This window comes from Ischnura elegans, chromosome 8 (assembly GCF_921293095.1).
Source record: "Ischnura elegans chromosome 8, ioIscEleg1.1, whole genome shotgun sequence".
NCBI classification, from domain to species: domain Eukaryota; kingdom Metazoa; phylum Arthropoda; class Insecta; order Odonata; family Coenagrionidae; genus Ischnura; species Ischnura elegans.
In genome coordinates, this window is record NC_060253.1 from 11,684,549 (window position 1) to 11,699,515 (window position 14,967).

Genomic DNA, 14,967 nt, shown 5'->3' on the forward strand with positions numbered 1-14,967 from the left:
GGTTATTAAATTCTTCGTACACCTTCTTGTACTTCTTTTTATCTGCTGCTGACAGTTTTAAATGGAGTAGTACGTCTTCTGCCTTTTCTTCCATCACGTACACCAGCATGTTCACTTGCTCCTTGTCGCTCTGCTTCTTCAGTCCAGACGCGACCCAGTATCTCTCCCAACGTTGCGCCCATTGCGACCAATCCTACGCCACGAATGAAAATTGGGAGGGTGCTGTCACACCCACTGTTAGCACGAACGTACTGTTTCCTTCCGCCATGTGGATCTCGCCGCTGCTGGCACCGCTACCACCATGTAGCGTTCTCTTAATGATAAAAACACTATCTCCGGGTTTAACAATTAACTATCTCCAAATTACGTCGAGGGAAGCCGTTGCATCGGGTCAGTAGACTGCCCTGGTCATGCTGGGACACAGCCTTTTATATGTTCAGCAGGCAATGACGCACCGGCTTTGCGTTAGTCAGCTGCCTCAGTAGACTGTCTCGGCCGGCACCTGGATCACGATTCAAATGGTCTTTATTTCATTGTCAGTTAATTCTTGAGCATTGCTGCCTTTATGTGATTTAACCCATTTGAGACGGTGGAGTTCTTGTCTTAACATGGCCGCTGGACTGAGCCCAAAGACACTTTTCCATCCCTCTGTATGGAGCATTCTTGCAGGACATTCGTTAAGAAGTGTCTTGCTGATAATTGCACACTCTTAGCACCAACTTTTTTTTACCCTTCTTAGCGGGATCTCCGCATTATCTCAGACTCCGAGGGTGGTTGGGCTCCCTTCTTTTGGGGTTTATAACCGTACCAGCGGCATTGGTTCACTGTCAATCATGCTTTGTTTGTATGAATTAGCTATTTGGATAATTGTTGCTTGGATGTAAATTGCAGACTTCAAATTGAATTCCTTGTTTTATTGAGCATTGTCAAATTTTGAACGAAGCTCTACTGTCAATATCAATGCATATTATGCTTCAACAATTTCCATGTTGATGTTTGTCCCGAAATCGATGTATAAGTTAATATTTATCGTAGAATTACATTTAAAAATAGTAAATGCTGCTCAAAAGACAAAGAATTGGATTCTTAGCTTATATCTTTTGAGAGAGGAACATATTTATTTCAAAAACTGACTGAATGAATAATTGAATGACCATCCCTTACCACAAAGAGGGGTAATAAGACAAGGGGTCCGGGTACGAGCTCCTGGATTTCGAGGGTATGGTCCCTCTTTGCTGTTGGGTCCCAAAATTAAGACTTCGCTGACCCGTGACTGTCTTAAAAGTGGGAGAGCTAGGAAACATTTATTTTCGGTATTCAATCGCTTAAGTAGAAAAAACTCAGACAAAAATTTGCGACTTTCGTCTCCTGGGTCAAGAAAAGTCCTGCTACATATTTTCCTTGTTAGTAGCAAAAGGGGTAAAGCTAGAAAAACTTCCATCTGACCAATTGCATTGTTTGCATGCATAGATTTTAAATTCTGGCAAAAAACTTTTCTTTCGTTAATATCCTCTGCAAGCCAGCTCTCTATTCATATATACTCCAAGTCTGCATCCTGAAACGCTTGCTGGATATCCGCACCCTTGTTTTTTATTCGAAGGTAATGAAAAAGTTAATGTCATATTTCAAAGGGAGAGAGTTTTTGTTCTTTTCAGAATCCATGTGTTAGGTTCACAATTTTTCCTGGTAGTGCTGATTACCAATATATTTAATATTATTTCTTTCTCTGGAATATGTGTTTCAGGAATGTTGTTGTATTTTTTGGTAATCTCTTTTAAGTGTACGTGGATAGGAAGATTTTTGCAATACTGATTTCATTGGCTGCATTTAGTTACTTCTTCATGAATCCCTTTGGATGTCCTATTCTTCAGTCTAAAAAATAACCTAGAGCTAAAAAATCCAATGACCCACCCATTCAGATGCCTCTTTGGAGTAATGCATCGCATAAAAATTGATGGGAGCCCAGCAGAATCTGATAACCAGCTAAAGATCCATGAATTTGACCTGAAATATAAGTTACATTATTAAGGATTTTGAAAGGATCAGATTCCATATTTGAATTAATTTTTCATTTGGAAAATGTTGAGGGAAAGTCCTGTTGCCAAAGCAATATTCTATCTTTAATATCCCATTTTATAACATGCCGAGAAAAAACTGCTTATGGATATAGCTCAATTCATAAATAATATCAATTTGGCTGATGCATATTAATAAATTCCCTACCCCCTGAGTATTGAACCATCCCGTGGTACTTAAGTTATAAAGATGCCTCTGTTGTGGTCAGAGTTAAAGGTTTTCCATTCAAGAGTGGATGTAGATTTTCATGGGCAACCTGTCAACCTTTAAAATATCAGCAATATTTGTTGGTTATAGTGAATATGTATATAGTACATGGTTGTAAGTTATAGTAAATAATTTTAATACATGAATTACTAACATACTATTTACAATTTTACTCTTTCAGGACTGAACCATGACTCTTGGCACAAAGTAGTTGTATTAATTGACATAGCACGGGCCAAACTGATTGCCAGAGTGGACGACATGAACAGCACAGAAACAAGTATTTTAGGACTTAGCTTGACCACTGGTTATAGTATCCCAACAGATCTGTCTTCCGTTGTTTTAATCGGAGGTGAGAATTTTTTTCCCCTAGCATAATTCCAACGAGTTGAAACTCTCATGAGAAATATCTGGTGCATGATTGGTACCTAATGAATGTGAAAGCCAGTGTTCAGCATATTGACCTCCGAGTGAACCTGAAAGTGTGATTCTTACTCTCTGACAGTGGCAAATCTAGGATAGGGACAAGGATCTATAGCCCCTTTCCCTACTCCCCCACCCTTAGATCCACCACTACCCTCTGCCAACCGTGGAGACCAATGATTGATATATGTGCTAAGTCATTTTCGCTTTCATTATTGTAATATGGAATTTGAAGATGGAAAAAATAATGTTAATCAAAACTAGAGATGAGTTATTTCTGGTACCTGATTCTCAGTTCTGCCGGTTCTTGGCCTGTGGAATTGGTATCAAGAACCGATCGCATGAAGTCAATACTTTGGAGCTGGCTCGGAACAGTCGCAAGGATTTGAATTTGGCGCCTGTGAAGCGTGTGAATAAGTTGCCAATTAAAGTAACAATTTAAGCTATGTCGCAGAATTCAGAATATATTTTGAAATGATTCACAAATCACAATAAATTAACTGATGATGTCTTCAGAAGTTGAGGGAGTTTCACTATTGATTCTGATGCTATACAGAATGTAAACTGTGCTCCAAGCATATTTCAGGTGGCCCTTCAAAATCAGCATCGACCACTAGTGTTGTCAGTGATGTTCAGTACTGCAGGCAAATTTCTGCAAAAAAAAAAGAATAGATTAGACCCAGATAGGGTAAAAATGTTGAATTTTTAAAATCAAGAACCTGTTGCTGCCTGGTGTGATATGACATTTTGATCGATCATACATTCTTTAACAATGTGTTATTTTACCTTTTTTGCTTGGCAAATAAAACTATGGAGGCGATCTTAAGTTTTTTTTTACAGAGCTTTCCTACTAATTACTACATCTTTAGTGAAATTATTTTCATTCATTTCTTGTGGTTGTTCATTTAAATTTGCCATCAGTTCAGATAATAAAAGTTCATCCTTGGAATTGAGAACTGATAACCGATGGGGAAGAACCGGACAGGTACCAAGAACCTAAAATGTTTAAGGACTGACTCATCCTTAATCGAAACCCCCAAAGCCAATGAACACAATGAAAGAAGTTGATGGTTTGAGGAGTTACTTTATGGAATTTATTCATATTGAATGAAAACTAAACTGTTTTTCCACATAAAATATATATTAGATCACTACCATGGTTTCAACACTATGCGTCATCCCCAGGCCATGAGGATAACACAGCCTGAGGATGAGGATGGCTTGAGGATGATTGTCAAAACCATGGTATTGATCTAATAAATACTTTCTGTTGAAAAACATAGTTTAATTTTCATTCACAATGAAAGAATAACAATGTTTGGTTGTGTTCTACCTCCAAATCCATAATCAAAGTAATGCAACAATGGGGACTTGATCGCATGGGTCGTCGATTGCTATGAAACTTTTTTGAACAGGTAAAATGGATATATTAGCTTACAAAAATACCTTAAGTTTCTCCATTCATCGTTGAAAGAAATATAAAAAATTGAGCAAAATTTCTCTGAGCCGACCACCATGCGAAGACACCCGAGCTCTATTATTACTACACATTATTTTATTAAACAACTATTTATTCACTGATTTAAAACCTTAAATTAGCCAACGCAGGTGGCACAGGTGACTTTTCTCACTACTATTCGTTGATATATTAGAAAAACAAATTTCACACACAGTTTTGATCTTGATAGCTTGATCGTGAAATGTCATATCTACGGTGAACAATGGAGGTGAACAAGCCACTGACAATTTTTACACTGCTGTTACACATTTATCGATAGCATAATAGCTCTGTTAACAATTCAATCACAATGGAACACTGATAATAATAATAATAATAATAATAATAATAATTTATTTGTCCGGCGATTTGTTCTCACAAATATAGGACACGTCAATTATGGTACAAAAATACATAGATACAAAAAACTACAAGGTATTACCATACATCATGTAAAAAGCAAGGTGTTATGGATGAAGAAAATCATCCACAGAATAAAATAACTTTTTCAAAAGAAACTCATGAAGCTTTGATTTGAAGAGATATATGTTTTTGACTCCCTTCACTTCTGGTGGGAGTTTGTTAAATAGCAGTAGGCCCATGTGCCAAGGTGCATAACTTGAGTTCTTGGTTCTTGTAAATGTTTGATGGAGGCTTGTAGAACTCCTTGTATAATGACAGTGGTAATCACTATTTGTTGCATAATTCGAAAGATTCTTTTTTGCACAGACAATTACAGCATACATATATACACAGGGGAGAGGTAAAATGTTGAATTTCTTAAAAAGAGGGCGACATGGAGCATAAACAGGCACCTTGCCATAATTACAACTCTTGGCCGATATTTTTCAACTTTGTCAAACTTTGTGCATTACAACCACTGGCCATGTGATTATTAGCAGTAGATTCACGGGAGTTGTCACATTGAAAATAACACTATTTTGGCACAAAATATTTCTGCAGAAATCTCCAAGCAGTGAGAAAATGTTGCATTGACTTGAATACACCTTATAATACAAGCACAAGCAGTCCTAAATGACGAATTCTCCGGCACCTTCGAAGAAATGGATGAAGTTATTTTATGTAAAAGCATATTGGACATTAGAAAACATCAAAATTGTGTTAATTACAAAAATTAATGAGCTTTCAATAATATCAACTCACAATTGACGTATCCCCCTCCAACGGCCGTGGCTCAGACTTCTACAACGATGTTATTTAGGTATTATAAAATGTTTGGTTTAACTGCTCCAGTTTTACATTTTATGCCCTTGCTCAGATATTAATATTATGAATAATACAAAATACGAGGGCTTCCGAGCCTCTATCGTCGGAGATTTGGCTTTAAATTGAAAATAACCGATGAGTCTCACAAACGAAGCTCTCACAACTGCTGCCAATGTAACAAACAATCACAAGAATTGCTTCATGTGATGTTTTGGCACAGATGACGTCACTGAGACTTCTTCAGCGGTGGCTTGGGGGTGAGGGAGTTTTTGGCGTGCTTTAAAATTTTTTATATTTATCATTGAATATCTCGAAATAGAAAACTCAGATTTAATACAGCTTTTTTTGTCGAATTCAGAAAATAATTTTTTCTCCGCCTGTGAAATTAAAAAAAATTCATGCAAGTTCCCCTTTGTTCCATTGAATTTAGTGATTATGTTTTTTTTATATATTTGTCCTCTTTTTTTTACCAGCTCTTTGTCCACAAAAGACATGAAAATATTTCAATTAATTTCCATGAATGCAACAAAATTGTTATAAAATAATTAGAGTCATAACTTAAAAATTAGAATATTAAATTTTAGTGACTTGATAACTGAATATTTCAAGGTTCTCAGTTCTACACACTATTCTTCCCTCATTTTGGACCTTTTGAAATCACATATTTTAAGTGATTGTTCTTTGTATGCTGTTTATATACAATTGATTCTTGACTGAGCTCTAACGTATGATTCTTTTATGTGAATTAGGATTAAGTCCAGAAGAAAGATTGCATGGAGTTAAGTACATAATAGAATCTTTTGTGGGATGCATCAAGGATGTGGTCCTGAAATCAGGAACAGCAACCAACAAACTCTCAGCAATCAAGCCTCTGATTGCTACTAAGCATGAAAATGTGCGGGAGGGGTGTGTGAACAAGTAAGTGTTTACGTGAGCTAAATGAGTTTTTTGTAGGGTTGTTGTTGGTACCTATGTAAGTGAGTGGCCAACTTTGTTTTAATTTCAGGTGTAGAACGAGAGAAAATTTATGTTTTGTAGGCAGTCTATGCATCAACCACTACAATGCATTAACGTGTGACTGCTTCGGTACCTTTTACGAGGGAGAGCGCTGTGATATTTATAGTAAGTATTTATTGATTCTTAATTAATTGCCATCTCAGAAGTGCTTGAATATCTATAATATGTATACATATATCTGTCCAAATATTTTGGGACATGTATTGTTGTAGTCAAGGCCATACACATTATGAGAAACCAAAGATAAGAAAGCCTGCTGAAATTTGTGGAGTATGTAAAGCCTTCAGCAAGGTAACAATCCTCATGGAAAAACCAGGAAAACCTGATACTGTCATGGAGTTTTTAAATTTAAGGAAAGTTAGGGCATGCTGGTAAAAGTGATGGAGAAACTTGGGAAATTGTAGTAATTTGTCCCCTGGTACATTTATTGGTATATCGATTTCCCTCCCTTCCACGTTGGGGATGGAAACCCAGAAAATTGGCATTTGCACTTAAAAAACTTAAAGATATAATTGAAGGTTTAAAATGTTTTTTTTATTAGCATGTACCCTTAACATAGTGTATTGATTTCAACTTTTAATATATTCTGATTTTCACAAAAAAATTATTCAGGAAATATCAAATACATATAGGTGACAACTCTTGGTTATTGTTCAGGAAAATTAGTACTCAACAGGGGAAAGAGTGGGAATTCAAAGATTGGATATTAACAAACACCGTGTGAACAGAAACCCTCCCAAGTGAATCCCCAAATATGACCCCTATCCTAATTAAATGAAATCAAATACAGCTTTACCTGCAGCCAAAAAATTACTACACTTCCTTGGCATTATAATGAGGAATAATATAAGAAAATGGCTGAAAGTGTCTCCAGTTGCTTTCTCCTCATGTATAAATTCTCATTCATTAAGTATCCACAGAAATTCTTTCCTGACTTCTCCTGACATTGGGCAGCTCACTTTTCATTTCATTCCTCATTTATTTCATTTGTAGTTGCATCTAGGAATAGGGAAAGGAATGTGCATCCCCACCCTGATTGAATGTCATTCACACAGCTGAAGCTTACTCTGGGCTTACCTCTACCTCACCCATCCAAACCAACCTTTGTGTTTAAATACTGAGGGAGTACACTCTTATCAATGAATGGTTCAAGTATGTATATGCTACATAACTGTGAACTATGATCTCTTTAACCCTTTCGAGACGGCAGAGTTTTCGTCTTAGCATGGCTGCTGTACTGAGCCCCAAGAGACTCTTCTTTCTCGTGGTACGGAGCATTTTTGGAGGACATTCATTTAGAAGGGTCTCGCTGAACCTTTTTCGACCCCTCCACGCTGGGACTTCGCATTATCTCGGACTCCGAGAGTAGTTGTGCCCCCTCCTTTCCGGGTTTACGACCATACCTGCTGCATAGGTTCGCGGTCAACTTATGTATTGCTTATACGTATTTAGCAAATGGATAATTGTTGCTTGCACTTAAATTGCAGACTTTGAATTGAATTCCTCATTTTTTTCTGAGCATTGTCAAATTTTAAACGAAGTTCTAAGGCCAAAAGTAATGCATTAAATGCAGCAACAATTTCCATGTTGATTTTTATGCATGACTGGAGATATAACCCAGTGAGAAATGGGTGGTGGAATCCACGTGGAATCCACGTTGAGTGGTGGATATTTGGTGGTGGTGGATATTGAGTGGTTGGACCCACGTGGAATCCACGTTGATTTCAAGTGGATTTGTGGTGATTATCATAAAATGTTATACAGAATTTCTAATTTGTGGAACTTAACTCTCTGGTGACATTGCGTCATTTATCATCCTGAAACCACGCTAGTTATGTGAAAATGTATCGCACATTCTATTTTTATATAATTCGTGGAAAGGCAGCCATGAAAGCACATGAAAAATCGTAGACACATAGGTATATAGAAGGTTTAGATATAGAGTGGTTGAGGTTTATAATGGTTTTAGGACAGCACCAACTGCTGTTTTAATTTTTCCACCAAATTTCCACGTGGGTTCCACGTTGATTCCACGACCAAAAACACGTGGTATCCACGTTAATTCTCCACGTGGGTTCCACGTGGATTCCACCACCCATTTCTCACTGGGAAGTTGATATTTATCGTAGAATTTCATTTAAAAATTGTAAACGCTGCTCAAAAGACAAATAATTCAATTCTTAGTTAATTTTTCTTGAGAAATGAACAAATATTTATTTCGAAAATTGACTGGATAAAAAATTGTACGACTGCTGTCCCTTACTGCTAAGAGGGGTTATACCTGCTCCCGGATTCCGAGGGTAAATCCTAAACCCCGCAGGGTTGGGTCCCGAGACAAAGACAATGTAAACCCGTGACCGTCTGAAAAGGGGGAGAGCAAGAAAACGTGCATATATGGCTTTCGTTATCCTGGCCAGGAAAATCTCACACGTAAATATACGGCCGTCCTCTCCCGGGTCAGGAAACGTCCACAGGTACAAATACGTGTATAGTAAGGAAAATGATACCTCTCAATTTTAACAGATATACATTTTTTTCTTGCAAACACTCTACGTAAATATATTCATGGAAGTCACTCACCTGAGTTGAAGAATGGCAGGTGCGAAGTTTACTTTCATTATTTCAGCTTCAACCATGCTCACCCTGAGGGGATCGTCATACGTTTCCTACCGTATATACGACTGGAAGGATCGAGTCCACTCCAGTGCCAATCGAATTAGTCTGTGGTTCAAGGTGGGTAATATCAAGTAAATTAGACATATTTTTTTGATAAATGTTATGTTACTAATTATGTAGATTCCTGAAAACTACGGCTCGTTTACAGGCTGCATGCAGTTACTTTAAGTATCTCAAGACCATGCAGTCAGTCCTTGGCCTTTAACCAATGTCACTTGCATTTTTCCTTATAAATCATCTTCTTAAGTTTGTCATTGATAATAGGGTGGTTTCCTATTATTTTTTTATTGCCTTAATCGAAAGATTATTACTCCTGGAGTACGTATTTCACGCTTTTAGATTTTTAAATGATAATATCTATTTTTCGCGATTAAATGAAAAGTGAAAATTTTCAAGCGCGCGAAAACGCGACGCGTTAGTAGGAATGATGGGAAATCTCTCCGTACGTCATATTTCTGGTTCCCCCTCCGCCCGGTAAGGTGACCTTGAGGCGAGGCTTAGCGCTGATACGTCGCAGGCTGCCAGCGGGTAGCCTAGTGCCCTGCCGCCTGGTAGCGCTTGGCTTAAATAAGGATTATTAATACCTTATCAAACGAGGAAAACTTTCCGACCTTAGCCAGTTTTAATAAGTGATTATTAAGACATGTTTCCCTGAGCTCTGCGCCTCATGCATGCTTTGGTAACCTCAGACGACGTATAACTCCTATCTTCTCCTATAGAAACTAGGTCCCTGTGACGTCACGTGGAGTGGCATCGCATGGGCGCCAATCTGGCCCTTTTCAAATGAGGATAAAAATGGACCATTGCCATTCGTCTACACCGGCATTTATAAAACGAAATAATTTGTATTTTATGAATACACTAATGGTGGGTAACGAATCGCAATTATTGCCTTTTGTTTTCTTTGATGAAGGAAACTACCCTATTATAATTGCATACTAACTTACGATTTTTCTGTAATGCATCCTTAAAAAAAATGTACACTGATGCATGAAACCTGGAAAAAATTCATGGCATTTATATACACTCATGCCTCGCTTAGCGCAAGAGATGTGTTCCTTGGGGTCTTTGCGCTGTATGAATTTGCATTATATAAGAGCATTTTAACGTTAGGAAGATAGGGATGCATCCCCTGTAGCATAAGTGTTGGGTATCAAATTTCATATAAACCATTTATATTCCTATTATTAGCCTTAGAAGACTATATTTATCTAATCATTTATGGTTAAAAATATTTTAAAGATTGTTGGCAGGCATTAAAAGATGTTTTTTTCTCGTTTAAATAAATTTTTACGTGCTTTTGAAATTCTCACCTTTCGAGCGGGTGGGCTAACATCCAGGAAAAAAATGCATTCTATCTTAGGGGTTCATAATGCATTGCCAGCAGTTGACGAATTTTCAAACCAGTATAAAAACAATTCTTGTGTCACTCAGGCCCTTTTGTTGCTCATCCAAATGACAGACAAATGCTACTTTGAATACCATTTCACTGCTGGAAGAGTTAGTGAATGATAAATCATATCTTGCTTTAATTTGCTTTAATTTAAGGCTTAGTGTCGTAAGCAGCAACGTGAAATGGTCTTTAATTGCCTTGAAACCGAACTCAGGTTTTTCTTCCCTGAAAATGAATTAACGAGATTGTATTCTCTGCTAAAAAAATTCTGTCTCATCAACATCGAAAACTAGTTGAGGGGGAAAGGAGCCACTCTCAATCACAGATACGAATTCATCAGAAAATGTTGCTGCGTCAACTATGCTATCAGCACTTGCAGATTCATCTGATATCGTAGCACTAAAACACCAGCTCGAAGTTTAAAACTCTGGAACCAACCGTAGCTTCCACTTAATGTGTCGAAGTAATCACCACCCTCATCTTCTTTTATAGATTCAAAAAAAGCCACAGCTTTTATACAAATAACTGCCTGTGATAGAGGAAAATCATGTAACCGTTTATTATAAATCCAGGTAATTAGAAGTCTTTCCGTTTTTTATCTAGCAATCAACTTCGCGTACGTGTTGACTGCTTGGCTGAAGTTGGTGCGGCCAATGTCATTGACGTTTTAACCTCATCTTAATTCAGAATAATAGTGCGGACTGTTGACGCCTTGAGCTTAAACGTGCAATATTGCTTTGACGCTTTTTATTTTCAAAGCAAGTGATCACTTTCAATTTGTCTACTTGGTTTATGCTTTTCCTAGATTACTCCTTAACTTTTCTATCCACTTTCCTATTTTTTGCCATTGTTCACTTCATTTTCACTCCGTATGCTCTATCAAAATCACCTTCTACCGCTAAACAACTGCCGCACAGTATTTCTGAGATGCAGAAGGCCTACTGCTGCTGAAGAAGCCATTGTGTTTTAGAGTCTCCTTTGGACCCTTTTACGTGTTGATGCTATTCATACGCAACTGGGCCTCCGCTCCCCAATACCCTTGAAGGCTGGACGGGTGGACCCTTTACGTGGTAGTCCATTCGCCCGATAACCTATGACGGCAAAAATGACGCCTCAAACCGTATTGCTTAAAAAAACTCATTTCCTCTGGCTCCAAACTTAATTAATGATCTAAATTAACTGATGTTATTCAGTGAAGGGGGCGAGAAAAATTCCTTCGGTGGGTCGGCTGTCCAGATGCATGACGAATAATGTTTTTGCCATTTGCACAGCGATGTATTTCGATGAATATATAAACAAATAATAAAATATGAGGCCAGCAATACTATTGATATGCTTAAAATCAGTTTAATTTCGTGTGTACTTAGCACAAGTTCACATTTTATCAAGAGAGTATTAAAGGTTATTTGATTAGGCTAAGCAGTGTTGCAATGTTTCCCTGAGGAACGAATTTGCATAAAGGGAGGCACGGGTGTACTGTTGAGCTGTTATTTTCTTCCCTTATAAATACATTATGAAGAAAAGTGATTATTGTAGCCACCATAAATCACCACCAAATTTTTTATCCAATTAAATATATACCTTGGTTAATGAAAGGTGAATTAAAATTTCTGCTAAAGTTTTGTATATAAAATAACCCTAAGGCTGCATTTATATGTTGACTTCCAGGTCAAAAAACATTCATAATTTTTTTGGGTAGAGCACTATGGGAAATAATGGGTATATGTGCAGTTCTGAAGTATACATGAGTGAATGTAGGTGCGCATTATTGTTGAAAATTAAGAAGTACATTACCATTAAAGATATGTGTATGACTGATGGAACAGGTGAGGAATTGATGATGTATACAAAGCAAGATAAAAGAAAAAAATTGAGCCCCTTGTAAACACAGAATGTGGATATAATGGCTTATTATATATAACAATTTTTAACTTCTGGATATTCTGCTGCTAAGTCAAAATTCCCACTTACATATTTAAAAAATGGTGCTCTTTCTTTGAATCAGATGTATTCTGTAAACTAGATATAGTTTTTGGCTCCAATAGTGCCTAATGATGTGCAAATTTTCCTGCAGACTTCATTTGATGACTCTGCCCTCTTTTATGCAAGCGGAGAGTCATTGAAGCATCAGCACGTTGCTGCATCCATAAAGAATAGTTCAGTGTATGTGGAAATAGATTTTGGAGGCAGTGGCAAAGGCAATGAAAGCAGCTTACAGAGTGTTTTGCTCGGGGAAGATCTCACCTCCAATCATTGGCACAATTTGACGATTTCCCACGTAGGAAGCACCATTAGGGTATCTCTGGACAATGAAGTGAAGGAACTTAAGATACCTGGCCCTCACCATCACCTGTACATCGACCCGGAAATATACATTGGAGGAGGCCCTGAATTGAGAGATAAAATTGGTAAGTGAATTTGAGTGGGAAAAAAACTGTTAAGGAATCATGGTTTGAGAATGCATGTATTAACAGGTAATTTTTCAAGGTTAAAGATTTCAATAACCCATAAAAGAGTCAAGAAAATGAACTACTTTGTCACCGTCCCCTTTGTTTGCACTCGAAGAATTCTGAGAGGCACAATGGGACTTGTGTTGCAAGACGAGAGTGATATTTGTATTAAATATGCTTTTTTAAAATTTACTGTTCTCTTTGCATGTATGTACATGCATTCATCTCATAAAAATGAACCCTTGTTTGACAATTTTACTATTTATTGACAACAAATGAGAAAAAACATTTGAGGATATTTGGATCCGAGATATTTGATCATCCCTATTTATTATGCAATACAGCGGAACCTTGATCTATCGTTTTTTAGGAGTATGGATGAAAAAAAAACGATGAATGCGGGAAAACAATCATTGCGGAAATGTTTGGCGAGGTTGCTTATGTCCCAGGAAACGTTAGATTTTGGCGAGTAATTATGATATTCATTAATTCACCAAGGGATTCAAACAAGATTTTAGCTGATTACAGGAATATTATTACTTTATCGAAACACTTAGGTCATATTGTTGATTCAACGTATATTTCTTTCAAATATCCTAAAGGAACACGCCACCTTGCTAAAAAATGTTTGCACTCCACTCGGCATTTGCACTGCTATTACGGATTTCTGTCTCATGTAAAAATTCTTATCCATCAAATGCCATTTCAAGTACACATATTTACGAGAGCAATGTACATGTTATACCTAAAACAACCGATTTTGCCAACGCAGTGATTGATTGTGAGATGGATCACAAAGGCCAAAAATAGTTTATTTTTTGAAATGTTCCTTTATAATAAATAGATTTTTAATATAATTGAGGCAATGTGTAAAGCGTGAACAATGTTGCGTAAATCGTTGTAATCGTCAGCGACACACCCACCTGATCCTCGGCTTCATCCCACTTCTTGTTTTCACCAGGTATCTCACTCTGCCCCGACCCCTGTTGTCATGTGCTAGCGGACAACCTGAGGCGTTGCAATACAGTAGCCCGGATTCTTTTCTTCATCTTCAATTATTGTCAGTCCATCTTTTAAAGTTCTCACTTGTTTCTTCGGAGGGGCCATGGTCCGAAGAGGGATAAAAATAAAACTAATAAAAAATGAAACCTGACTTTATTAAACGCACACAGAAAACACTCGCTTGTTTGAAGTCAGCCCACCCTGGAAATTATGGAACCACTCGTACAAGGTAAAGTTCAGAACTGATGCTTTCGTGTACGGCGTACGCAGAGCATACTGCAGAGGGTGAAGCGTGACTGTATGACTGCACTATGAAATTTTTTGTCCTAAATAGAAGGCAACTTACCCATTCTTTTCTAATTAGTGTAGCGGGAAAACGGTACTCCGGGGAACGATAGATGTGGGAAAAAATTACACTGTCTTTATGGAACTTTATTTGGGACCAGGAACGGCAAACGATGAATGCGGAAAACGATTAATGCGGGAACGATAGATCGGGGAATGTTTAATCTCAGAAAAGGGTGATTTTGAAAAAGTGATTTTAAAACATAGATTGACTGAAATGTGATATGTAGGTACAGAGTAACCAACTGACATCCTATTGTTATCTTTGCACACTTACAGGCCTCGCATCTCGTAATAATTTTGTTGGCGCTTTGAAGTATGTGTTCTTCAATGATATTTCCATACTATATGAACTGGAAAAGGGTAATCCTAAGGTGCATTACATTGGTGTCCTGGCCCCTGAGTTTCATGGTGATGGGGTTGACGTGATCCCCCTCACTCTGCCGTTTTCCTCTTCACACATCTGGTGGCCCAGCACTGAGCCCAACAGACTTGAAATGACCTTTGACTTCAAGAGCAGCCGGAGCATGGCTGTGCTTGCATCTTCTGAAGTGACCACTGTCGCTGGGAAAGGCTACTGGGAGGTATGTTACGTGAATGATGAAGTCATTGTTGGTGAATGATGTACATATTTTGAAGCAAAAAATTGGATT

At 37.6% G+C, this 14,967-nt stretch overlaps 1 protein-coding gene across 3 annotated transcripts in view; it reads left to right on the forward strand.

The window, feature by feature from the left end:
- Positions 1-14,967, forward strand: part of LOC124163971 (contactin-associated protein-like 2) — a 130,172-nt gene that overhangs the window by 51,470 nt on the left and 63,735 nt on the right. For all 3 annotated transcript variants that reach the window (XM_046541110.1, XM_046541112.1, XM_046541111.1), the window contains exons 6-11: positions 2,465-2,635; positions 6,181-6,349; positions 6,438-6,553; positions 9,075-9,181; positions 12,592-12,925; positions 14,594-14,898. In XM_046541110.1, the coding sequence (XP_046397066.1) occupies positions 2,465-2,635; positions 6,181-6,349; positions 6,438-6,553; positions 9,075-9,181; positions 12,592-12,925; positions 14,594-14,898 (1,202 nt within the window). The remainder of the gene's footprint in view (positions 1-2,464; positions 2,636-6,180; positions 6,350-6,437; positions 6,554-9,074; positions 9,182-12,591; positions 12,926-14,593; positions 14,899-14,967) is intronic.